This window comes from Cuculus canorus, chromosome 2, assembly GCF_017976375.1.
Source record: "Cuculus canorus isolate bCucCan1 chromosome 2, bCucCan1.pri, whole genome shotgun sequence".
NCBI classification, from domain to species: domain Eukaryota; kingdom Metazoa; phylum Chordata; class Aves; order Cuculiformes; family Cuculidae; genus Cuculus; species Cuculus canorus.
Genome location: NC_071402.1, coordinates 139,254,264 through 139,281,859, shown reverse-complemented (window position 1 = coordinate 139,281,859; position 27,596 = coordinate 139,254,264). Strand labels below are relative to the sequence as shown.

The 27,596-nt window shown below is 37.5% G+C and overlaps 2 protein-coding genes across 3 annotated transcripts in view; both read right to left on the bottom strand.

Moving 5' to 3' along the window:
• Nucleotides 1–17,236, bottom strand: part of LOC104057697 (macrophage mannose receptor 1) — a 30,695-nt gene extending 13,459 nt beyond the window's left edge. The window contains exons 1-20 of the mRNA XM_054059297.1: nt 17,061–17,236; nt 15,005–15,403; nt 13,878–14,051; nt 12,751–12,915; nt 12,337–12,453; nt 11,358–11,501; nt 10,159–10,341; nt 9,819–9,973; nt 8,823–8,936; nt 8,079–8,194; nt 7,133–7,281; nt 6,521–6,720; nt 6,057–6,178; nt 5,218–5,305; nt 4,360–4,504; nt 3,862–3,897; nt 3,604–3,773; nt 2,693–2,760; nt 2,449–2,549; nt 1,049–1,191 (exon numbers count right to left, since the gene is read on the bottom strand). Coding sequence (XP_053915272.1) covers nt 1,049–1,191; nt 2,449–2,549; nt 2,693–2,760; nt 3,604–3,773; nt 3,862–3,897; nt 4,360–4,504; nt 5,218–5,305; nt 6,057–6,178; nt 6,521–6,720; nt 7,133–7,281; nt 8,079–8,194; nt 8,823–8,936; nt 9,819–9,973; nt 10,159–10,341; nt 11,358–11,501; nt 12,337–12,453; nt 12,751–12,915; nt 13,878–14,051; nt 15,005–15,403; nt 17,061–17,121 — 2,850 coding nt within the window. The 5' untranslated portion in view covers nt 17,122–17,236. The remainder of the gene's footprint in view (nt 1–1,048; nt 1,192–2,448; nt 2,550–2,692; nt 2,761–3,603; nt 3,774–3,861; nt 3,898–4,359; nt 4,505–5,217; nt 5,306–6,056; nt 6,179–6,520; nt 6,721–7,132; nt 7,282–8,078; nt 8,195–8,822; nt 8,937–9,818; nt 9,974–10,158; nt 10,342–11,357; nt 11,502–12,336; nt 12,454–12,750; nt 12,916–13,877; nt 14,052–15,004; nt 15,404–17,060) is intronic.
• Nucleotides 17,237–21,840: 4,604 nt separating this feature from the next.
• The window catches only part of LOC104057663 (macrophage mannose receptor 1), a 53,295-nt gene continuing 47,539 nt past the window's right edge, over nt 21,841–27,596 (bottom strand). For both annotated transcript variants that reach the window (XM_054059437.1, XM_054059438.1), the window contains exons 28-30: nt 27,034–27,201; nt 23,568–23,621; nt 21,841–23,220 (exon numbers count right to left, since the gene is read on the bottom strand). In XM_054059437.1, coding sequence (XP_053915412.1) covers nt 22,970–23,220; nt 23,568–23,621; nt 27,034–27,201 — 473 coding nt within the window. In that variant the 3' untranslated portion in view covers nt 21,841–22,969. The remainder of the gene's footprint in view (nt 23,221–23,567; nt 23,622–27,033; nt 27,202–27,596) is intronic.

Genomic DNA, 27,596 nt, shown 5'->3' with positions numbered 1-27,596 from the left:
ATTAGACAGCTTTGACAGAGTCAAACAACCTGATGTGCTGATTAAAGCATGCAACTGAACAGTTAACCAGGCAATTTGGGGAAAATGCTGGACAAAAGTGAGGTAGCTCTCTGGCAGTCAAAATTGGCATCTAAACACTCAGAGAAGACTTAAAGATGAAACCTTTGGAAACTCCTTTTCCAGGAGGTAAGGAAGAGGGAAACATTTTAGTTTGAAAGAGCACTATGAAACAGAAAAACTCTAAGTATGTGACGCTTTTCCGCAGGGCAGAGAGAGAGAAGAAAGAGACAACAGATAATATATCTCAAACAAAGGAGATCTATCAAACTCGGATCGTATTTTGGCTTAGCCAAAAGAAAGAGAGATGGAGCTAGATGAGGCAATGTAATCAAGGATTATCTTCATTGCTAGGTATATTCTCAATGGTGCACACTGTTTTTTATAGCTTTTATAGATTCATTGATGATAAACTCTGGACTTTAAATACATACATTCTCATGCTGAAATTTTGTCTTTTGAGAAAGCTAAGAGTGATCTTACATAACAAAGAATGGTGATGCTTATAGTTGAATTCCTTAAAAACTATAACAGGTATTCTTTCATATAAAAAATCTGATAAATTCAATCAAGAGAAGGTACCTTAGTGGCTTAAGAACCAGTGCATAGTAGGCAAGGGACAAATAAGTGTTCAGGCAACCTGTGAAAGCCAGATAAGCCCAGTGCAGTAAATGAGAATATACAACAGCTCCACACAAGAAAAGTTGCTCAGACATCCTTGGCAACAATAAACGCTAGCATAAATATAAAACAAAGCCTTTTTTTCTCGTATGTCTCATGACCACTTTCATAACTGCTGTGATCACAATAGAGGCTATAATTTCTATTTCAGGAATAGCGTTTTTAGAGTCTTCAAACTTATGCAATCAGAGTATATGTCGTGAAAACACTGCTACTGTGTGAAAACACTGCTACAACTGAAAAACTGAACTAAAGGTGGCTGTTCTTCTGCTCTTACTAAAATACAATATAATGACATTTTATACTGTACCTTGTTATCAAAGAGGACCCAGTCTTCTGGACACCCACCCTTTGGTGGTGGTGAAGTTGGAGCAACAGCTGGACGAACACTGTCATTAAACCTTTCACAGATGAATAATTCAATGCTGCCACAGTTGAGATCATTCCACGTACCTGAAAAAAATCAGAATAAAAGAAAATCTAAATGCAACCAAGACTGGAATTAAAAGTGTCTTTTCCTAAAGGAAATCTGTTGTACACAGTAAAACTGATAACCATGTTTCTATTTATCTCTCCCAGAAATGAGAGAGTTTTATATAATTTCTTTAGAAATATTCAGATTTCCAGGAAAATTCAGAAAACAAATACTTTGTCTGAGAATGTAAATATTTCTATATTGAAAACCCATAGCATTGACAAAGGGGAGTTTTAGTTCAAATGCTTTATTCACCTCTCTAAGGTCTGTAAGACCTCTAGAATCACTCCGCTTATAGAAGTTACTTGGTCCTTGTTACCTTGCCACCTGACTTTTATGGTCTTCTCTACTATGCTATAGGAGTTCTATACTCTCTATAGGAGTGTGATATAGGAATATAATATTAACATTACCATCTTATTTTACAGGTCAGGAATAAATGTGAAAATAGCATTCATTTCATCAGTCGCAGACAATTACAGCGTAATTAGATACAGCAGAGCTGATCACACTTAAAATTTAATGGAGATACTGTTTAATGGAGATTATGTTGTCATAATTCGGTGAAGCTAAGGACATAACTCATCTTGTCTTAAAGAAGACCTCCAAAACAGGACATAGTATTGTTCACTTCCATACGCTGACCTCTAATAGAGGCTAGGAAGTTTACTTCAGCTATAGATTTCAAGACTAAAATTGTTTAAAATAGATTAATCACTCCAAAGGAGACTAATTGCTTGGCTACTGTAAGCATAATTATTTCTAACTCTCTGTATTAAAAAATATTTGTATTTATTTTAATTAAAATAGCATTAAATATTCTTTAGTAATAATCAAAGCCATGCACAAGCCCTAGATTTTTAGGAACTCTACAAGTGATAACTGACAGCTGAAGTCCTTGAGATGTAGTCACAAAATAGACAGAAGTTAGAGGAAAAATAATACTGACTATCTGCAGGTGGTCTAATACTTAATATTTCACAGTAAAATTTTCTGACAAAGCTAGAAATCAACTGGCAGGTATAATCTGCAAAACACAGACATATGTGCTATGTACATAGCGCTGATTTTTCAAAAAGTACATAAATGGAAGACAACATGACTTACTTTCCTATGTTTTTACATATTCTGTAAAGCATCAGCCTGCTCAGTATTATAATTTACAGTCCCTTGTTTATGCAGCCCTTCTAAGCCTATACCACACTGTGCAGACTGAATGTTGCTACAGCACCCACCTGTCTGGGTATACATCACCACACAGTTTTCATCATTATTTGCAAAATTGGGTTCATTTGGAGCCCAGGCAACATAGTCCACTGGAGTTCCGTCCATCCACCTGAAAGAAGTAATTTGTGGGGATAATAATTCTCAGCTGAATCAGGTAATAGTTCTTTGTAAAAGACATATTAGAGTTTCCTATATCATAGCTTAAAAAACCATACATTATGTCTCTGACAAACTTAATTTGTTTTTACTTACCGGAATGCCTTATCAAGGCTCACACTTAAACCAATGTAAAAGTTATTTCCCCAGTCTTTATAGAAAGTCTAAAACACAAAAAATAAGAATTTTAATGAGCTGTAAGAAAACCGATTTCAAATAAACTAAGCAAGCTCTCAAATGCTGCTTTAGTTTCATTTGTACAATTACATAGCCTGCAATATGCAGGGAGTTGCTAAGATTATGTGCCTGAATTGAAAAATACAAAATTTTCCTCCAAATCCCAGTATTTAAGTAAATTTGAAAAAAAAAACCAAAGCAGAATGGAATGAAAAAGAAATGGAGCAAAAGATAAGAATACCTCTTAAGAAGGCTATAAAACAAAGCAATATTTTAACGAATTTTAGGAAAGTGCAGTGAGAATTTTCTGAAAGGTTCAAGTAAATCGTGGGGCTTTATTACTTAGTCAAGTGGAGGACAGAATGGAATAATTAATTTTTTTAACAGTATGACACTTATTCCAAAAGAATATATCATCAGCAGGTTACTCTCTTCCTATTAGAAAAAGTTGTGGCTTAAACTTTTTAGTGAAAATCTGAAATTGTTTTTGACAAAAAGAAGGGGGGGATTTTCTTGAATTTTGTGAAGAAAATGAGTTTGAAAATAAAATATACTCAGTAACCACAGCTTTCATCTAAACAGAGCAGGGGTTTTTGAAAGTTGTGCCTGACAGTGTTCTTGAAAAGAAGCTGAGGATTTATCTACATGTAGCAGTTTATCAAAATAATGATGATAGCTCCTAAGTATCTCCCAAGTAGATAAGCCAATGAAAGGTGGCACTGATTTTTTTTATGTTAGTGACCACTTTCTAATATTTCACAAGCCATCTGAAAAAGGTGCCTCAGTGTGGGACAGAAGGGTGAATTTTCTAAGTAAAACACGTTTCTTACATATTTCCAAAGAAAATTTTTTTCACTTTCACTCTCAATAACAGCAAGATCACTACCATTCTTCTGGCAAAATTCTCTGGCTTTTTCCATAGGCATTGCTTCCTGGCTGAAGTAGTATTCTTTGTGATTATATATTATCCAGTTATCTTCACCAACAGTATATTCATAATCTGCAAGGCAAAACATTAAGCAGTCTGTAGTAGAAATTAACATCATTATATAATAAGTTATTTCTGTTATTGGAAGTACAAGACTTACTGAATGTAGAAGTAGGCTCTGGTTTCGGTGATACTCCTGTAATGTAAATCAAAATCTGAGTACATTATGTTTCTCAGATATCTCTCAATTAAAAATATTTATAGAGTTGTTAGCATTTTTAATTATGAGTCACAAAATGAATCTTAAGGGTTACTAGTTACTCTTATTTTTGTCACAAAATTTCTCAGTATATCTGGAAATATCTGTTACACTCAACAAAATACTACATTAGAGCTGATCACAAGTTAAGCTTACTAAAAATATGCTCACTTTTAGGCTGCAGCATTTCACTTTCTCAACATGCTGCATATACATCCCACACTTACATGTGTATCTCATGGATGAATTCACAATTTTCAACTGCTTTTATTTAAATTAAAAATGTATTGTATGTTTCACTGCACTTGATGGCACATCTGGTTCTAATACATGCAGATAGTGTAGTCTAGCCAGTTCTTATCAGCCTTTAAATTTGGTTAAGAAAGACAGCTATCTCACCTTTCTTTATTTGGCAAACATAGTCCAGCATGTGTTCACAAAATAAATCATTCCAGTACATACTATTGTAGCCATAAAAAACGCCACATTTTTCATTTCCGTCATAATTGTTTGGTTCTCCGTATGCCCATTTTTCAAAATTTACCTGTAGTGGAAACAGAGCTTTGTTACTGTTTTCCTTTTAAAGTGAAACAACTGTCTTATCCTGTTAAAAGAGAAAGTACTTCATTTGATTTCACGGTCCGTGTTGTGCTTCGACACCAGACTTTGTAAGGAGAAGGACGTGACCCTTGCATATCATAATGATTCACCACGTTAGTAAGCCAAGAAGTTGTTGCCCTCTTCGTTACCCGGAGACATGAAGTACTCCTGTCAAGCCCTAGAAAGAAGTACGTAAGCACCATCCTTTGACCCCTGGGCTGGTTATCCTGCTCTGATGTTGTAACCTGAGATAATTTACCAGTACTGCCATGTGGACTTGGGCCTTGCAGACCTTCATCTGCTTAAGAAGGTGAAGGCAATAAAGCCTAGCTTGTGTAGACATACATAATTATTCCTAACAGTAAATGACAAATGGGAATATAGAGATTAGTACAACCAGATTAGTTTAGATCAAAGGAGATAGTCCATCACCTTTGGTGTTATTTCATTACTCTAAAAGTCATATATACTTTTCATATATACCTCTCTATATATAACTATGCACTATCAAAAGACCAAAACTGATTCCTAGAGTGGAATTGGGTAGTAAAGACCTATGGTCATTTGCAACTTGTATAGGAGGAGTCGTGAGAGCTGTCTGCCAAGATATACATGGAAAATTAGACAAAAAGCTGGAAAAATAAATTATTTACTCACTGGTGAGCCATCACTCCATATAAATCCACTGCTGGAGTCTAAGGCAGTTAAACCCATCCAGTAGGAATAGCGAAGATAATCTCTCCTTCTGAATGATTATAAACACAGACAATCAGACACAATGTGAAAAAGAGGAGAATTCATATGAGTACATTGTTCTCAGTGTTTTGATACTCGAAGTCCCATTTCAGATAGTCATATAAAACAATCAGTGAACTGCCATGTAGGGAAAAAACACCCTGGCACTTCGTGTGGCAGGAAGCAGTGAAACACAGAGCTTCATGGGAAGGATCACAGATGTCATGAGTCCACAAATACTGAATTAAGTGAAAACATGTTTTAAAGCCTTAATTTGACTAAGTAGCTTAGACATCCAAATTCAGACCTGTCTCTACTCATAAGCTTGATTTAAACATTTATACAAGCACAGCAATATGTAAGGCTTCCCTTAGTCTCCCAATTCTCCCTCTTAACTAAGAAAAAAAAAAAGCAGCACAAGCTATTCCTTTAATCAAATGTATTAAATTTACTGATTGATTGTAAATGATCTAAAAAGATGGAGTTTGTCCTTTTGAACTAAACTCAGTTGAAACCAGTTTTTATGGTCTTTCCTCCATTTTTGTGTATTTTCAGGCTTCTTCAATGCATGAGGTCTGCTGAGAATCCCTATTCCTCATCTCTTTCTACACATTGACTTCTGCCCTTTTGCAAGGATATAATTCATCTTTGCAAAGAAGACATTGATCACCAGAAAACCTTTACATCTTTTAGAAAGGTAATTTTTTAAATGTGTTTTTTTTTCTCCCTACATTTAAAAGAAGCTCAGTGCAGATACTTACAAGCTAGATATTAGGTTTTGTTCCTCTTCACTGTGAATACATGCCAGATCTCCTCCGATGGCTCTGCAAACATCTCTTGCACCAAACCATGTTTGCATTTTCTCCCTTCCTCCCTGAAAAATCTATAAGAAGTGGACAATTAAATACTGTGGTGGGTGTTATGGAAACTTAGAAACAGCATTCTGGGCTTCTGTCCTTCTTCTGGTGTCCTGGTCTCTAGTTTTATCATGTACTATTTAATTGTACAACCATAAGCCCACAGTCATCTATCAAATTTGATTATTGCAGCTTAGATTTTTTCATCATCTCTGAGTCTCAATGACTCCAAACTTAGTTCAACCTACATACAGCACTTTCCACCATTTCCCTGACACACTGCCTGGGCTCGGCTGGAGATGTTACCACGGACTACCTGTCAGGTAGGCAGGGTAAAATGCTTTTGCATTTAGAGTTTAAATACATACCTTGAAGCAGAAGCTGCTCTGAGGAATGGATTGCCATTCATCTGGGCACCATGGAAGAGGGGTCGTCGTTGGAGGAGGAGGGGGTGTTACTCCCTCCACCAGCTGCTTGCAGACAAACATATTTCTTCCTTCACAGTTCAAAATATCCCACAATCCTGCTGATGTTCCTGTTATCATGGCCACACAGCCTGACTCCCTTCCTTTATGAAACATAAAATTTTCAAACCTTGTTGATAAATAGCTGCATCTACTCAAAGCATATGCTACTTAACTAAATGTAACTTATCCCCACTGTGGACTGCAGTAGCTCACAATAGCTCACATGCATTAAATAAATTTTACCAAATTCTTTTTACATTAGTCTATGAATCATCTATCAAAAACATCAAACAACAGTGAAAGATAGCAACAGACACATGGAGTCCCAGGTCATCTATTGGAAGGAGCTACCATGATCTCTGATTTAATCCCTTTAGCACAAACAGAAAGTCGCAATGTTGGTTTTGCCACTTTGTGTCAGCAGTTTCTAGATCACTATTTAACTTCCAAATCCTCACTTCTTGGGCCCCAGAGCGGAAACGTTCTCAGAGAAGCAAACCCCATGGCATGTACCAGGCATTCCTGCGTTCCAGTGAGTGAAGGTGACTGCATCCCCGTTGGTCCACTGAAATGTTCCCGGCTCCTCTGTATCTGAGAGACCAATCCAGAAATACTTTGCTGGATTGAATCCAATTACAGAAGTCAAAAAAGCTTGTTCATATCTGTGAAGAATAAGTACCGAACTGATGTCACATTTTATCATAATTTGGTCATTTCTTCAAGCAGTTCATTGTAGCAAATCTGATAAAGTTAATGTGGGAAAACGTAAGTACTGATTGAAGCAAGGGTAGTGATCTTCTTTCTATAGTTCTAATTCTGATATGAATTATTTTTTATTTTTATATTTTGGTAATGTTAATCATGTTGAGAATTTAGAGTGATTCTGTTGTCCTTTTGTACTGCACAATGGAAAACACAAGCCAAACAATACTTATGTTAATGCATATATTGTTATTCATTCTGTATAAATAAGAAATCCAGTGTTTTATTGAGCTTTATGATGAGGTCTAGGTATTTAAATCTTGTTACTCTGGGGAAAAATATCTACTTTTATTCTATAAATTGTAAGTTTCCAGACCTGTCTGTTGCAAAAAGAAAAAAAGCTGAAAACATCAAATCCAGTAGAAATAAATAGTTGATGTTTATCTATTAATTTTCAATCTAATAAGCTTTAGTCCAACAATCTGGTAGTTAAGACCTGTTGAGGGTTGACTCAGTTTTTTTTACTTAATTGGGTCAAAAATTGTGTAGGTGTGTAGTAGCAATGGCTTAAACATTTTTCTTGATGACATACAAGCCCCTGACTTATTTTGTAATACTTCTTCAGTTTTACCCTAAGTTTTCCAGTAAAGACATGGTGTCACATGAAAGACTGAATAACTGCTAAGTAGGAAGACAGTTCTTTTTGGCTCTTTCATCCTCACTGCATGTATGAAAGGTAAAAACTTTGTTCCCATACCTGTCTGTCACAGTAGCCAGGTAACCTTTGTTTTCCTCACATATCTTTTTTGCTTCTGAAAATGTTCCTGGTAACTGTCCCACGGAATAGCAGTAAAAACCGTGCTTCATCCAGCCCTGTCAATGTCAACAGCAGAGATGCACGGACGAGCTGTCAGGTTGTGCACAACTTCCAAAAGTTAAAATAATACCACACCCCAAGTCAAAATTAATCTCAGAGGCCATGGGGGGAAATGAAGAGGATAATCAGACATAGTTTTTGTAATCACATCTGCATGTTTTGCCCCTTGATGAAGGATACACAAAGGGTCTTTGTGAGCAATGAGCTGTGGTAATGACTAGGAGCTGGCAAGCATGCTCAGAGCCACTTTACAGCTCCTTGTGTAAAGCCTGTTCTACCTTCTCATTGTGTAACTCTAGCTGTTGCAAAAAGCTACAAACAATTTGTGAAACAGTTAACTCAAATATTCCTGTCTCCTTTGGTGGACTGATTAAATTGACAAGGCTGCGTGCAACCAAGTAAGGTCAAGTGGAGAGCATCTTCTATGTCAATCTAAAAGTCAAACTAAATTTTACTTAAATAAAGAAAACAATTACCCATTACTCTGACAATATTAATACATACAAAATAAACAGTTTTTTAGGGCTCCATTAAAAGCAGTCAAAATAATTGACTCTGTGATACTCACCAGCATGGGTGAAAGTAAGGTGCAACAACCTTTCACTGTTTTTGTTTTACACTTACTTTCTGACAGCCTGGGTAAGTAAGCTCATCTTCCACTGATTCTTCTGCCAAAGGTTTCCTTTTACAGATGTAACCAAGTTTCTTTTCACAAGCACTGTCAGCCCAGGATCCATCCTGAACATGGAAAGAAGAAACCACAAAGACAAGTGAAATCTAGAGAAAATACAGATCCATCAGAAATATTCACCATCCTCAGAGAGAACACTTCTGTCTTCATATGGCTGTGGCTGTTTTGGCTCTCTTCCTTGCCCTGATGCTTTCTCCAAAACTCCCAAACAGGGAACACAATAAAGACTATAAGGCCCATATTTTCTCAGAGGTGTAAGAATGAGGGTTGCATGTATTAAAGGTTCAGTGGCTGATAAGAGTAGGAAGGAAACACAATATTCCACTCTAGACTCACCAGCACAGTATTTCTTATGTTCATATAGCCAGATGAGAGTAGCAAGGAAATGCAGACTATACTAAACACAAAATAATAAAAAAAATCTATTACTTGTCTTTTTTCCATAGTTTTATGTCATTTTGTGCTGAGTACAAAATAAGATAGAGTTGCTTGTATCTAATTTTTTTGTGCCTCCATTAATATGAGTCTCCAAAGTAGCTCTAATAAGACTTTATCGCCTTTATTTCAGTGTTTTAGAGGAAAGATAAGAAAGTCCTTGCTTCAAGAGTCATACTATGCAGCTATGAACTACCATGTTGAGTGTGGATAGTGACTTCAACCAATTTCAAACGGGAGATTTGTTGTAACTTGCAAAGCAGACCAAGTCTTAGCATAGTGCACTCTTTCTGGTGCTCTACCATACACCTTGCTAGATCTGGTGTCCAGTCTCCTTCCACACAAAGAGATTCTGAATTAAACCAAGTTCCTAAAAACCTTTAAAATCCTTGTCCCTTTTTTTTTTTTTTCTTTTTTTTTTTTGGTCACAGTTGTTTTCCTTTTGGTGGCACAAAGGATAAAAGAAGCATGAAAGTGGAAGAGGAATTCTTTACCTCTCCCATCATAACAATGCAGTCTGCCTTATTCTGTGTGTGGGTTGGCTCTCCATGTTGCCATTTGGTGAACGTCACAGGTGTCCCATCACTCCACTCAAAATACATTCGAACCCTGAAGTCATTTAAACCAATCCACAGCTCATCATCTGGCTCTGTGAACACAAAGGTAATTGTAGATATGGTTATGTCTTTACATGGAGCAATCACACCTCATACCCAATTTTGATTGAACAGGACTTTCTAAAAAACATTTAGGATGAGGGTAACAATGATTAAATGAACAATAGTAACACTATAATTCCAGATTAAAAAAAAAGTGACCTGCAGGAATACTCACTGTACCCAAGCTGAGACAATGTAAAACTGTACTCCTCAATATTATGAATACTGATCAGCTCTCCATCCTCTTTTCTACAGGAAGACTGGGCTTCTTTCCAAATTTTGGGCATTCTGTAAATTCTGTAGCAATGACCTGCATATGCCACCCATTCCCTGGGGCACTTAAAAGACTTTAAGTCACCTAAAAAAGTTATTTCAAACAATTAGTGAGCGGTCTTGTTTAGTGCTTTCTTTTAATCCAGAAGAAAATAACCAGTATTGATATGAATTTTAAATATTGAAGCACATGCAAGCAGAGGAAAGAAACAAAAGTGTGAGGATCACAAAGAATACAAAACAGATTTTTCCATTCCAGTTGTGCTGGGAGCTACCCAAAATCTCTTTTAAAGAATGAAATAACTACTCAGTAATTTGGCATGCAAACTTGCAAGGCACAACTTGATGTTAAATGTCCCTCAGTGAGGCTGTGTGTGCAGCCACTTTTTACTGAATAACACCTCTTTTCCTACACAAGGACTTTATCTTGGTGAATTTTGGAGATTTTGTATATTTTTTCCTCTGGAAACACCAGTTGGCTGGGAGTCAGTTGAGCTCCTACAGAGCATAAATCATACACGAGAGAGGCCAGACATGTTTATCCTAACTGCATGGAAATGCCATGTGTTTTTTTTAGCAGCTGTTTCTTGGTGTGAATTTAGTACGGCCAAACATCTTCCACTGCTTTGAGGTTCATGTGGTCTGCACCTATATGGTAGCATACTCGGAATTCTCAGGTGAGGTAACTGCACACCACTCTCTTCACATAGATAAGACTAGTCCGCCTCAGGTGGAAAAGGAATTCTATTGGGAAAGGTACAAGCCCCGAAATTCTACTTTTTTCCTTTATAGAACAGTGCAAAAAGAATCAGAGAGAGCAGAGGGAACATAAACTCTGGCTCACACTTTTTTGCAGAACATATATTTAGCACATTTTTTAGAGCACAGGATATTCACTAGTATTGTGGTCTGGATATCAAGACTAAATACATAATTCTTCCTTCTTTAGTACCCTGGCACCTTTGCAAAATTATAGACAACATCTAGACATCGTCATCCAGGTCGACAAGTGTTTTGACCATATACTGTTATTTCATATATGGCATCCTCACAGTATTCCTCACTCACCGCAAAAATAACCTTAATTTTTGACCAACTTACCTGAGGCAATGATGGAGGAATCTGAGGAATAGTTTCTTTTTTGGCAGATATATCCCTGTTTCAGATCACACATCTGGTTTTCCCATTTGCCATTCCTACCTTGGAAGGTTCCACATATTTTTCCAGATTCCACAGATGGACTTCCTTTAGAAAATAGGTAAAACACACAAAGAATCCCTCTGTTAAGGCTGAAAGTTTTCACCTCATCACAGGAGAGAACACACAAGTCTCTCGCAGTTGCAAAGCCACGGATGTATTATTCTTTAGAGTGCTGATTTCCAAAAAAAGGAGATGAAGGAGCAGCACTGGGGTCGCCAAGAGAGAGGGTCAGCATTTCAGTACAGAAAAAGAAACTTTATACAAATGAAGCTTTTATATAAATCCCTTATGGAATGGTAGTACTGCAAACAACTCAACATCCTTTATTGTTAAACACTTGACATGAAATCCATATCTAATTCCATGGGAGTGCCTGCCCTTTGAATTTTCTTGTAGTTCTTGCAGCTACTGCAAAAATACATAACATGGCAAAGTGCAAGATGGTGACCTAGATCCTAAGAAACGAGTGGAAACTTACTAAGATAATGTACATCTGATAAATGTCATAAGCAGTAATTAAGAAGAACAGTTGAAAATATTTTTTACTCAATCTTCCTTTTTGGTTTGTTTTTTTTTACATTACCTTATATAATTTTGCATGAGTTTTTTGTTTGACTAATATGCCTGATAGAAAGATTATGGACAGAAAAAATTACAGAATGAGCTGTACACTTGGTTTTAACTGTTTTCTTAGATGAGAGATCTGCTTTTTCTTGGAAAGTCAAATGAATGGCGATGCATTTCTGGTGCAATTCCTATTACTGTAATACCCTACCTTTCCCATGAAAATTCTGTAAAGCTAAAGGAATTAGGTAACAGGAATTTGGAGAAGAGAATTTTGGCCCAGACACTGATTATTGTTTCAGAAACGTGCACTTACCTGGAGCCCAGTTGAGGTACCTGAAAGGGCTGCCCCCAGTCCACTGCCAGCCACCGTCAAGCATCTGGAAAAGTCCAGTCCAGAGGTTCACATTGACACCCAGGTCACTAGTGAGCCCTAAACAGCCAAAAGAAACAAACAAGTTATTAAATACCACTGATCTTATGGGATCATGAACTTGAAATCAAATTTTGAAGTATGGAAAAAGGAGAAGTGTCATATTAGAGTTGGGTTTTTTTTAATATAGGTTGGGTTTTTTCCACTATTTTGGCACAACTTTTTTGCGAGAGAGTTTTTTTAAGAATGTCACTAACATCTATTTTCACAAAGTAAGTATAAGTATCCATATTAAAGCTCTTACAGCTGACCTACATTTTAAATATATGCATTAATTTGTGGGTTTTCTTACTTTACCTAATAAATACATTTCTTCATGAGGGTCTGTGACACTTAATAATTCTGCATTCTGCTGCTGGCAGCTTTTTCTTGCTTGATGCCACGTCAAAAGTGAGTGTAAATTTATCTGATACCAAGTTCCTGTCACAGGATTTGTTTTCCAAAGGTCATTCTGCATGTTGTCTATAAAACATGATAACAGCAACTTGACAAGATAATCATACTTGAGAACACAGAAAACGAAATTTTCACTGCACACTAAAACTTTGTAACTGTATGTTTTGCTATTTTTTTTCATATAGTTTGCTCTACTTGAATGTACTTTGTCTGTTCAACATCAATAATACATTAATCACATAAGGAATTTTTCTACATCGATTCTGTTCCTTTTTATTTATGTAACTTATCTGCTTCTCTCACAGTCCAGTCCACATTAACCAACCCACTGGTTACCCGTACACACACATCTCTCTATTCCCCACCCAGAAAATTTTGGTCTGCAAACACATTTCTTACTGTGGGACCCTTCTTATGTTCTCCTACATCTCTCAAAATTACAGAAATTATTGTTTCCAGTCAGTCAGGTGTGAAGCAGGAATGAAGAGGTAGGGAATCAGTGCTGGGGTTATTGGACATCTTTGTTGGATGACTTGTGGGTGTAAGGAGCACTGGGGCACTGAAGGCAGGTGAGGATCTCTGTCAGTAAGATGTACCCTTCCATTCACTCCAGTGCTCCTCTTCTCTTCTCTGCTCCATCCTATGATATGGAACAGTCTCCTGCTTCCCTGTATCTCACATTCCTCATCCATTGCACTTCTTTCTGCCTTTCCTTTGTCTTGAGTTTCTTCTTATCTAGTTCTAGGGGTGTTCTCCCCCTTTTGCTGTCAGTCCCAGTCACTCACAATACTGCCTATATGCACCAGTTTTGCAGGCACTGTTCGGCCGCTATTCACCTCTGCTGCAGAAGCAGTGAAAGTGAAGAACAGATGCTCCATTTTACCATTGCATAGCTCACCAGTGAGCAAGGCTAGCTAGAATACACTTTGCTGTCCAAAGCTTCTTCCACATTCCAAGGAGATTTTGGCCATGAGAGTAGATGGAACTTTTGCTTAACGTCTTTCCAGAAATCTACATTAATAAATTACCTTTCAGTGGACAATTTCCAAAAACATGGTCTTTATCAAAATCTGAAGTAGTAGCACACCAGAGAGAGCTTGCATCATCCCTCCGAGGGATGCACTCAGCATGCCATTTAAGATTGTACTTAAAAGGGAACATACAAGGTGCACCAAAGGCATTTCCTCCCAGTGTGTAGATATCTACAGAAAGAAACATAAATCAATACTAGACTGCTGGTAACAAATGTGCATCACAATATGGGTTCATAGGCACCTCTCCACAGACATATTTGGGCTGTACAAGAGCTCAACACAACAGTACTTCAACACTATAAAGCCTTCCAAGGCTGTTGTGCTAATCAGGTATGATGATGGCAGGATATTTAGAATTAATATCTAACTTGCTGTCTAATTTGCTGCTCTCTGAACAAAACTATAACAAACTTCATTCCACCTAGAACTGTTGTAAGGTACGGCAAAAATTTCACCCCATGTTATTTAACTTCCCACACTACTGGTGTTACAGTAGAAAGGAGGTTGAACACTTGAGCCTGGATACCTACGCTACATAGCCCAAGAGAGATAGTAACGCAGGAAAAGGAAGGCTGACTCTCCAGTGTTCCTTTGTCAGGATGTTAGGATTTATTGCACTCTAAATTGCTAAGCAGTTTTATCTTTTTGCCTTTTCCTACTTCTCCTTCTCGCTGCACATAGGGAATGCCGGATAAACACTGTTATAAATGGATTACATCTAGGTTAACTAAAAATTAACCTCTTAGAGACAGCACATGGTCAAACCATGTAATAGCAAGGATAATTATCACCACTTCTACAAATTCATCAAACATATTTTGAAACAGTCATTGATTTCTTCCTGGTGTTGCTGTACAAACACAGTTGCCATTCTCCATTATGATTACATCATAGGTCTTTGTCATTTATTCTATCATTTGAATGAATTGCACTTTCCCAGTCATGCAGAAAAGAAAAATACAGTCAAATTTGCCTTGCATTTCTACAACATATTTGTAGTTGGCTATGCTACTCATACCACTGTAAGTAAAGGGTTGCTGCATGACAAGCAGGTGGTGGAACATTTTGTAAATAGGGGCAGCCAGGTTACCTAGAAATAGAGATTAATCTTCAGTACTCACCTTCATAATGCTGCGAGCAGATGCTGTCTGTAGATCCATGGATTTTCCACCTGCTCCCTTTGCCTGATCCTTTGGACAATCTGATTTTCTTCCCCTTCCCTCTGCCATAGTTGAAAAATAAATCCTTGCCGTGGGTTGCAAGTGTCTCATTTCTACATTCCCACCACTGGAGCTCATTCGTCCTGTTACAGGATTCCAATGTGATGGCAGCCTCATCATCCTTACTGAGTACTCCAAGACACAGCTTGAGTGCCATGCTCAGCAGCTGCGTAGCAGAGACCCACTTGAACCTTTGAAACTCATTGTGCTCGTCACAAGTGGCAGTTGTGACCGAATTAGGGTCTTGAGCTTGGGCGCAGAGCTTGCTGTCTTCATTATAGATCAAAAATATTCCATTATCTATAAAGTAAAAAGAGAATGCAAACATCAGAGAACAGGTTTCACAGGAGGTAAGTTCTGCTATTACTACAACAAAAAATTGATTGTGTAGAGTCCATAGAGAAAGAAATCAAGGGAGTATAGTCATCAGTATGGAGGATATTCATCAAAACGTTCTTAAGATGCAAGCAACACAGAGGCTGAAAACATAGCTCTTTCAAGAAAAATTCCTCTTCACATACCTCCTTAAAACACACTGTTCTCAAACACCATTCAAACATGACTTGTAATAAATTTCGTAAGTTCTTCACAGTTCCACCACCACACAGCATATTAAAGAGCCTTTAATTTTGCAAGTATAAGGACTTTTTGCTTACAGCTATTAAAAAACAGGTTACAGACTCAAAATTCAACCTCTTTTTACATTTGGCCCAGAATGATGTTCTAGTTTTCAGTTCATCGAGCAAGTGAGGGATTTTTCATATCTGGTTTGGTTATTTTGGAAATTCTTGACAACTGTATAAAAAGTTGTTTCTTCACAGAATTTGGCTTGAGTTTCTCAGGAGGGAAGCCACAACTTGCAGCATCATCACTTTAGTTCTGACAACAGATCCCAAATGCCCTTATAAAACAGATACACTTGTAAATAGAAGTGTGAGACATTGCACAACTGAGTTTTGTTTCCTAAGACCAGCTTCAAAAACGAGGCACAACTGCAGCCTGCTCCAAACCTCAACCATTTTGCAGCTCTCCTTAGCTCCCCTCTAAGTGTCAATAACATCATCCAATTTATTCTGCTGTTTCATTGAGCTTTACTGCCACCAAAGGTTTCTTGTCATGGGTGGAACAGTTAAATGAGGTTTCATAACCCCCCACATCCCAGAGCTGTGAGGGAGCAGTTGAACAGCCTGAAAGGCTGCAGACCTCAACAAACCAGATGGCATTTCCCCTGGCACAGCTTTCCTGCTGCAGTGATTCTTGAGAAGATTAGGGGAGAATGGGTTAGACCAGCTTGGTCTTGGCCAAAAACTTGCACAGAAGAAATTATCCTGTAGTGGACTAGCATTGGCTAATCCCTGATGCCTTTCAAGGGATAGCACTGTACTCCCTCATTTCTCTAGATGGTAGCTTCCTGCGAGAACAAACTGCAGATGCAGCGTCATTTGTTTTCCTCTCAGCAGTAGGAGTGTCTGAAATCTAGCAGGCAGAAGCTTTTAAGTTCCTTCCTAAAGCTGTTAGCTTGGGAACGGGATTCCAATATGCAACTATCATTATGCCTTAGCCCGCATAAGCTGTTTAACAAACTCAAAGCACACATTATTTGGCGATTCTGTACCTCCTGAGAGGACACTGTGCTGTACATCTGGGCTCTTCTGAACTCCAAGGAAGTAATTTCAGAACAGCATTTTCTGCATTCAGTTGACTGATTTTCAAACCAGCGTTCTCTACACTATGCCCACATCTGCTGGCACATTTCTTTCACTCATACACCACGTTGGAAACTGAGTTAAGGAAACATAATGCCTACACAGATACCACCAAATTTTAGAGCTGAATAAAACTTTTTCAAATTACATTCTGTGACTAGATCTAAGATCACTGTCCATAAAAGAATACATCAGGAAAGCATGAGAAGGAACTCACAAACCACCATACTCAGCAGAGGACAAAGACTTACCAGACATTTGAAGAGTTGTTCTAAAGGAAAAAAGAAAAATCAGGAGCATACAGATAGCCATGGCCAAATGCTTCACTCCCTTCTCCCCTTCACATCAAATTGATGCTGAAGACCCAATCTGTACCTTGCAGGAAGACTCTTCTGCACTGAACTGGATTAACAAATCCTCTTCAGTTTTTAAGACCCAACAGATACAGGGAAGTTCTGAGTTACAAATAAGGAACTGCATCATGTCACATGAGTAATTTTGAAATAATACTTTAATGAATAAACTTTGCTTTCTAAGCTATTTTCTCTACTGTATAAAAGTTTTCTCTTCCATGGACGCATGAGTCCTAAGAGGTAACATTTTAACGAGGATTTTTGGAGACATGCCTTGCAGTTCAGGATCTTTATTTTCATGAAGAATGTGCCATGAGTGTCCCTTTACCAAAAATAAAGGACAAACATAAAAAAGAAGAGGAAGATTTGTCGTTATCAATAAATTATTAAAAGCACCAAAGTGCAGTGCAGTGCTGTGAAAAATGGACTGTGCCACTGTGCAAATCGAGTAACCATGACAATGGGATCAGAGAGAACCATAACTCCCCATGTCTACATTTCCACAGAAAAGAAAAAATCTGTAATAGGACCTGTATTCTTCAGGAGGCATCTGTCCCTCCCTTGCTTCTATTCCTGAATATCTGCAGATGCAATGTACCCAAAGTGACAGCAACAACTGAAGAAATTCTGCAAAGGAACCAAAAAATTTTAGGAAGGTACGGGAAAAAAACCAAAACAATTATTGGTAGAGGTGAAAACTAAACTGATAAGGAATACCGCCCAATTTTTAATCCCACTAGTCTGTGAAAGTTTGCACTCCTGAAAGTGCACATGCTTCAGGCATTCCGACAAAATCCTGGGTTTTACTTCTCTCCTCCATGATAGGCAAAATAATTGGAAACACATACAGGGTAGGGAAGAGAAAACACACTCCTGAGGAAGGTTTACGTCCCTTTTTGTACATGGCCTTTGAAAAATCTCAGTTCCCATACCTTCAGGAAAGGTTGGTTTGGGATAACTTCCCCAGTACTGTATTTGCAGCAAGTCTTGCTGCTGTTGTAGGCAACAAAAATCCTGGACAGCGACATGAAGGTGTGGGATCCTGCTTCTGTTGTTATGACTCAGACGGACAACTCACTGGGTCTAAAAACATATACAAGGAACTAGAGAAGAAAAAGAATTAGAAAAGTGAGAGAAAATAATAGAATGCAAAGGCAACTAGGTACAGCTAGATCAAACACATGGAAAGAATTGGAGCCTGAGAAGGACACTAAGACCTGAGGAAGGTAACAAGAAAAAAAAGAGAGGCCGGCCTCACTCAACGAAGCAGGAGATGGTCAGCTACTGAATGAACTGTGATGTGTATGCAAAGATGGCTCCAGAGAGTCTGGAGTAAAGCTTTCTGGTACTTCCCAACACGGGAGTGCTTGACTGTGCAAACTCAACTTTCCAACTTTCTTTGCTTTTTGGTTCAGCAGCTCCATATGTGCAGATTTAAAAAAAAAAACACAACAATATTCTTATTTTTTATTTAGGTAGGGGAAATGTCTCTTGGTTCTGCTGTACACGCCATCACAGCATCTCCAAAGCTAGAAAAAAGAAACACATATGCTTCATACAATTACCACAGGAAAAGAAACTAGTTCTGTTCTGAAAAAGATCAGTGAAAGACCATTATTGATGATCTGCTGAGAGAGGCTGAAGAGTTAAGCATATTAAGATCAGCTTCACCTCAGTGTTTGTTTTGTTGTCCTAGCAGATCCCATCACAGTCCACAAAGCGGGAAAGGAAATCAGAAGATTGCAGAGATGCACTCCTGCATCTTCCACTTGGCAAGGCATGGCCTGATATTTTAGAAGTGTCGAGGAAGAAAGGCTGATTGCTGGGTTTTGTGTTGAGTCAGCATTGTTCCTTTCAGCAATCTCTGCTCCCGGGCAGGAAGTTACACTCACAGTGTGCAGATTCACCACCTTTCCTCTGAAGTCTAAACTCTTATGGAGAAAAGAGGAAATGAAAATTAAGCACAAGGGTATCAAGAAAATTAGTAATGTGCAAAGAGACAAACCTTTACTCACTATTGAACATTGCCATCAAGTCACACCTCAGCTGCCCACAGAAACGCACGGCTGAGCCCATCCAGGTTCAACCAGATGCTTCTCCACAGTAGTTAAATAATTCATTTTCAAAAAATCATCGGTGTTAAAATCTGAAAGTATTTTTATGATTATTTAGCCTGCTATAATTTAATATAAGATTTCAACTCAGAGTCCCCACATACAATGCAACTGTAGTTTCCAACTGAAAACGTTTTAAAAAAAAAAAAAACAGACATGCTCTAAACCTTGGTAGAAACATACCGGCCTAAGAGAGTGAACAGCCTTTCAATTTCTCTACGCAGGCTCAAAACATACTGAAAGATCAACATAAGGCACTTTCACACCGTATTTTCATGCTACATAATCAACTTCCTTTTTCTTTCATTTGTCTAAGTGGCCAAGATCGAACATAAGAACTCTTGGTAGTATCAGAGGTTTATTGATATAAAATATTATCGACTAGTTAAAAATTTCCTTGCTTTTCATCCCTTATGTTTCCTTTTGCTTATCTAAAAAATATTTATTTCCCTTGTTTTTACAGCAGGAATATTTCAGGAAAGCAAGATCCTAATTCCTTTGTGAATGTATATTGATACAACATACAGCCTGAAACCTCCCATAAGTAGTGGCATCTGCTCAGGGGACAAAAGAAGAGATCACAACAGCAACGAGGTGGTTCTAAAGTGGTTCTGACTGATCTCAACAGGACTAGCAGCCAGCAGCAGAGAATGGCTGGGAGAATTGGTGATGGATCAGAACACATTAAATTACAAATTATATTGTATCCATATGGATAAAAATCATTTATAAGAAGACATGTTGGTTTTTCATTCAAACAGAGCAACATGGATAATTTCCCCAGCCCAATTTTCAAAACATTTTTATGTAGTCAACCACTCATTGGGAACATTGCAGCTTAGCAGCAGCAAAAAAGGACATAATGACAGATCACAAAACGATGTTTGTTAAAACTATTACACAACTCAGTCCAGAGAAGATGGAAATAACATGAGGGTGTGGAAACACAACAGTTTGGAAATTACTCTCTCAAATTTTCTTGGAATTTCACGATCAGTTTTGTCTCAAGTACGACCAAAGGAATGATTATGTTAAAAAACTGGGACTGGACTCTGTATTCAGACAGTCTAATAAAAGTTGCTGTTACTGAAAGGTACTAGCTATGGGTGGAATGAATAAAAAAAAAAAGAAACAAACAACCCTCCCAAACCCCTCCACTAAAAATAAAAAAACAAGAAAGGCAATTTTTTATAATTACAAGTGCTTAGATAAAAGCCTTTCATCTAGTCTTATATTAACTAGGCACCATTTAAAGCGTTCAAAGTTGTTCATTTCTCTATCTTCCATTCAAAAATTCCTATTAAGGATTTGTGTATAAAGTATCAGTGCTCATCTTCAACTTATGACATAGAACTGTGCTGATACTCTGTGCTGTAATGCCACTGCTTCTATGTTTGCTCTTTTTAACAGCAAATTTCCTTTATTCCATTGTATTGCAGTAGGAGGGATAGTAAACTATGCACCTTACATTTCCTCCTGTTCTGAAAATCTTTCAAGTCTTTCTTGCTCACACTCCTAAAATGAGCCAGTCAAGTAGGTGCACCGTCAGATTATAGCTTGTGATTTGGAAGCTCGTCTATTTTTTCTGTACCCATTTGGACAGGAGAACAGTACAGAGGCAGCATTCAACTAAAGCAGCTATATCTGTTGCCAACAATTAACTAGTGCAGCATTTTTAATTCTCTTAAACTCAAAGGTGATGCTGGAATTCAGGCATTATAAATGGGTCAATGAATTCAGGACTATCCAGGCTCCACTCCCTGGTTTCTCTTCCTGACTCTTACTAGCTCTAGAAAGATACTGGGAAGTATAGCAACGCACCAAAAAAGAGACGTTGCCTTCATCTTCATTTTCTTTCCAATCATACATTTGCTTATATAGATGTGATGAAATGTTATCTGGAAAAAAACCCAGTGTGCATTTACTACCTTAAAACTGCGCAGGGCTCCAGAACAGCCTGAACTTCTTTTGGGTAGAGACTGCACCTATTTGTTGTTTGCACAACAGACAGTGCACTGAGGCTGGGATTCCAGTCAGAGCCTCTTGACCTCTCACATACTTTTCTAGCTGGCAATACTTCTCCATATAATTGAAACATCATCATCCTTAACATCACAAATCAGTCAGTCAGGAGGTTTCTGGCACATAAGCCACATCAGATGGCATGAAGTACTATTAGAAGTACTACTTAAAAAGGCATGTTCAAGCAATTGTGCATTGAAAATGGAAACAACAGGAGAAACAGAGGCAAGGAAATAACTAGGATAAAGGGAGCAGAGCCAGAGGAGAAAAGGAGATCCAGGACAAATTTCCCCATCTTATCTACCTGCATATGTAATTCAAGATTTTAACTAGATCGCTCAGCTGACATTTTTTGTCTTGGTTTCAAGAAGACAATCTCTGGACAGTGTCAAGAAAATATGATTAACATATTGCCTTATCACAGCTTTGGACAGAACATCTCCACGGTTGTATCATCATGTTTTTTTGATTGTATCTCCTTTTTAACAATCTTACATAGAGAAGAATACAAAATGAAAAACTATTTTAAAAAATCAAAGTTAGTTACTCTTTATTTCACAGAATAAAAATGTCAAACCACAAAACCAACCCCTGTATTTGAGTGAGGATTTATAAATGATTTACAAGATTTACAAAAAGTAGGAATATAAACTCCACATTGAGAATCTAAGATTTCCATAAATGGCAACTGATTGAGCCATTTTAGAAGTGAAATAAAATCAATAGTAATTAATGCACTGGTAAATCTAAATTGCTCTTGACTTCCAGCACACAGACCACAGACACAGCACACAGCACACAGCACACAGACCACAAGCCTATGCTACTTATTCAGCGGTTGCAGGAGAGCAGCACTAACTTTTGTTGGCCATAACAGCTAACCAGTGCTTCTTTAAACCTTCAGAATACATATAGGTAGTGTTCCTTCATCTTCTCAGTAACTGTGGTCCTGATAAGAAGGAATTCTTGCCATGACCTTCATCATTTCTCCCAGACAAACCCACTTGTGGCTAGTCAGAACACTGGCAGTTATCACCAACCACACTTTTCCACTGCAAATGCCTGCCCTTGAACTTTACCTAATTAAATCTTAGAATACATAAACTTCAAGCACCACATACTTTATTATCTGTGTTGCATAAAACTGCAGGAACTGAAATTATATTATAAAAGGATTTTTCCCCATGCAGTTCAAAGAGGATGTTGCTAAATACAGACTTGTCTTCTAGCAGCTACCCCTGTAGTTAAGTCCCTAGGAATATTTGAAAGCTGGTAGAATTACGTTTGCTGAATAGAGTGGAGAATCTGTGCATAGCATAGTTTGAAATAAATCTGGTGCAGAAACTTCAAATCCTGGGAGCCTTCTCCAGAGGATCTATCTACATTTTACTTGCTTTATTGTATCCATTTCTACTGTTCTAGTTAATAATTAGCCACTATGATCTCTTTTTTTAAGACCCAGAAATCTCACACATTTCACAAGGATTACAAAATGAAGTGACTGCTGTATATGACATTACACACCCACAGAAAGAGGTTTGTACAGTATTTGCACACAAGAGAATAGTTTTGGCTTAATTCTAATTGCATAATTTTATTAAAACAAGGCACATTTTACTTCATTACTTTACATTTTACATTACATATTACATTACACTGAATTCTATTACATTACAGCGTTGCATGTTCGTTCTGTTCTATGTTGGTCACAAGATCCTTTGTGTCATTAGTTCCAGGAACTGTATCACTACTAAAATACAAATTGTTCTCAAAACTGTCATTTGCCAACAAGCGATTCTTTCTTCTTTTGTAGAACAGATAGCCTGCAAGGCCACTTCCTACTACAACGAGGATGACAACAATAACCACAACTCCTATTTTACTGTGGTTCATAGTAGAAGCCTTCTCGTCCTTTGTCATTGCTGAAAATAAATACAAAGACATCAAGACGATGCTACACACTCTTTATCTGATTATTTGAAACAATATCTTTAGAAAGCACAATGTTTTGAGCAAGTGTGTTCCATTTCTTTCAAAATAATGACAAAGGTAGCAAATGAAAATTAATCAATTTTAAAACACTAACATTGCGTGCTATAGTACAAATTATTGGTTTTTTTACATCTGCATTTGGATACTGAATGGAGTATACAGATTTAGTACTCAAGTACATCAGAAAATGGAAGAGATATAATACAGAATAAGATTTACTCTGTTTATGATCTTACATGGGACTAGTTTTTATCTACTTGAAAGACAATATTCTTACCCTTTGTAGGCATTTCAGCTGGTGGCACTTCAGGTGCTGGTGGCATTTCAATTGCTGGCATTTCAAAACATTGAAAATTAATCATGTTATTACATTATTCTCTTATTTATTTCTATATTATTTATTTTTTCTTTCTATATTTAGAACATATTGAAAATCATAGTCAGAGAAATACATGGTAATTCATACTGTTAAATACCGAAACCACTTGGATTTAGTCCCTACAAAGCTATATACACCTTTCAAAAGGCATAGCACAATGGTCAAATGTATTCTGCTCTCATATGTAGGTATTTACATAAACCAGCAGAAAAGAAGAAACATCAAAAGCTGCATGGAGACAGATTGACATCAGTGTAAAACCACAACAAAATCTACACAGCATCTTCAGGATAGAGATGATCAAACATAATCCTCAATATAATTACAAATTCTTGCAGTAATTGCTATCTGTCATGAACATAGAAATATAACAAATTTAGTTTGCCCAAAGGTCTACCTATACAGACAACTGAAATGACTCATGAATTCCAAAGCGTCTTAGCAAGTATCACATCCAAACTAAAATGTCTGTAGCTCATTTAAAATTTAATATTTGGTCCATGAAGTCTGACTTGCTGGGAAAACTGGCCCATCATTTGAGCTGAACATTTTGCCACATGGACATAAAAATCAGTCCGTAACTAGATCTTTAATCAATGCATAAGGTATCATTCTGAAAAAGGTGAGTCCAGAAAGTTAAATTGTTTTCCGAATCTCCTCACTTACATTGCCTGATTTAATTCATAATCCAATAATCCCAACTTCCAAAGATTTTCCAGAACTCTACTGGAGTGCCTGTTAGGCCAGCTAGTTTCACATCTAGAGACAAATATTGATCTACATCTAGCTCTTTAGAGTAAAACCAGACATGGTTATTCGGATGTTGCCAAGAATTTCTAACAAGAAAAGTACCTATCAATGCTCTTTACAATAAAAATCAACTTGTTACTTGTCTGCACTGTAGCAGCATGTAAATCTATGGAAAACACGGAAACGGTGGGTTTTCTATACTTGCAGACTTTTGAAGTGCTTGCTGGACGTATTGTATGTTTGCTACATTACACGTAGTGTCCAGTTCTGGGCTCCCCAGTAAAAGAGAGATAGAGAGCTACTAGAGGGAGTCCAGTGAAGGGCCGCTAAAATGATGAAAGGACTAGAACATGTCTTACATGAGTAAAGGCTGAGAGGCCTGGAACTGTTTTGCCTAGAAGAGAAGGTTCAGGGGGGATCTTATCAATATATCCGAATATCTGAAAGGAGCGTATAAAGACAGTGCAGCCCAGGCTCTTCTCAGCGGTGGCCGGTGACAGGAGCAGAGGCAATGGGCACAAACTGAAACACAGGAGGTTCTCTCTGAACATCAGGAAACACTCTTTCACTGCAAGGGTGACAGAGCACATGTTGCCCAGGGAGACTGTGGAGTCTCCATCCTTGGAGATATTCAAAAGCCATCTGGACATTTGCCTGGGCAATTGGCTTTGGGTGGCCCTGCTTGAGCACGGGGGTTTGATCAGATGACCTCCAGAGAAGCCTTCCAACCTCATCTCCTCTGTAATTCTGAGATTCTGCGAAGATAATGCTACATTATGTCCAAAAGCACAACCTAAAAAGCAGTCTCAGAAATGTAACAAGGAATAGGAGGAAATAGTTTATATTATGCAAATTTGGAAAATAATCTTCTGGCTGCATAGCTTCATTTGACTGAAAAAAATTTGGACTATAATAAGACAAAAAAAATGCTGACCAAGTTTGGTATAGCACTGATCATTATACACATCACTTTTGGATTTTGGTATGAGACAACTGCATGCTAAACCTTCCTGCAGTTAAACAAGCAGTACATTGAGTGATATGAATCTGCTATTCCTAAAAGTGAGAAGGAGATGGCATGAACACAATAAACCTAGTCACTATTTGTAGCAGTCATCTAGCACATTTTGAACTGCTGAACAGTACCTCCTTACCTAAGAAATAAAGCTGGATTATTTATGGAATAGCCCAACTACAGTATTTCAAACTACTAAGGTAAAAAAATACCTAAAAAGATGGAAAAGAAAACACCTGTTCTACAGAATATTCTATTCTTCAAAAGGCCGATTATCAAGGTTTGCAAAACTGTGCCAAGCCAAGCTACATTTCTATAATGGTGCAGGATTCAATTGTGCCCTGTTCCTGACTGAGCAACTATATTGTTCTTGCAGTGACACTGGCATTTGGCTGGCTCTATGGCATTCCATCTTAGGAGGCTTAACTGGCTGAAGCTAATTCCAGAAAAAAAATAACTAGCTTTTAGCCACTTCAACTCCTTGTGATGTCTCCGTACCAAAACAGGCAAATGACCATAGCAGCACAAAAAGATGAGTTGAATGGTTGAAAAAGAAGAGTGACCACTGATTTTAACACTTGTTTCCTGCATCTATGACTATTCTGGATAGAGAATGATAATAAAGTGCTTTATGTTTGTCAATCACAATGTAACAAGACAGGTAAGTAGTTTCTGAATGGGTGGTTATATCTGACAGTTCCGCAATATTTCCTGTAGAAGATACAGTCATCATTACAGGCATCTGAGTGAGTAAGAATAATTTTGCATGAGAGCAGAATTATGTAAAGGGTAGCAGAATTTCTCTCAGTCTTTTAGAGGAAGTGGGCATATTTCTGCTACTACTTGCATTTCATCTTCTCAGTAAACATTAGTAAGACATTTTGATATTGCAATATACGCTGGAAGTTTGCAATATATGCTGGAAGAAATGCTCAGGATGACTTTCAGGAACCTATATGCTTAAGATGCCCTTACTGCCAAATTTGCACATTTAATTATTTCAGGACACTTTCAGTTTAGCACATTCAGTCAATACTATTTGCTTTGGTTTTCATTCTTTCATCTTCTCACTAACTGGAGAACACTGAGACCAAAGGTCCAAAACTGTTCATTAATTCACAATTCATGAATACTCAATTCACAGAAATGCTACTTCATAATGAGAAAACGCATGCACACAAGACTTCCAATGAGAAATAAACAAAGGATGTTCCTTGGGCTGAGAAGATGGGACACCCTAAGGAGCATATTTTTGAATAGATGAGACAAAATTTTGTGTGCAAATCACAGCACTAACTTCATGATTACTCAACAATTACTGACATAGAACAGGCAAGCCCGTTAAGTGTATAACCTAGGTACAGTTCAGATAGGAACACAATCTTTTTAAAACAATTCCAAAGGCACTTGAGCACTGGTCAGCACTTCAACTTCCAGCCAAAAGTTATTCTCTCTTAATAGTAGCATCCAAATGTACATCCCTTGGCATATGAAACTTCAAAATACACAGCTAAAATGAACTGTAATAGCCACCTACTAATACTAGCACACAAGAAGCATACTCCATACATAAAACAAATTAATGAAAGTAGCACTTACTTTTTGGCTTTTTGCAAACATAGCCTTTGTAAGAAGAGCAATAGATATTGTTCCAGTACCCAGAGTTTGCATACATTTCAACACAGTGCTCATTTTGTTGAGGGGAAGGTTCTCCTACGTTCCAGTTGACAAAATTCACAATACTGTTGTCTAACCATAGCCATTCTCCTAATTGAAAAAATATTGAATATGGAAAAACCAGACAGTATTAATTTCCATCTTGATTGACAGCAGCTCCATAGTTATCCTGAGAAATCTACTTGTGGCCACTCCTGGAGACAGGCCACTAGACTATTTAGATGTTCAGTCTGACACATCATGTTGCCCTTAAGTTTTTACACAAATGATAAAACATCCATTTTTTTTAAATGGCAGGCCAATATGGCTTATGATGTTACAAAAACAAGAAAGTTTGAAGAATTACCTACCATAATTTATTGCAATGGTGTAGTCTCAATTATTTATTCACTTTATAGAAATCACTGATGTCAAAAGATAATTTATCTTCAACAGAATTCCCTTTATTTCAGTAATTTGTAGAGAGGTTTTGTATTACTCTTTTC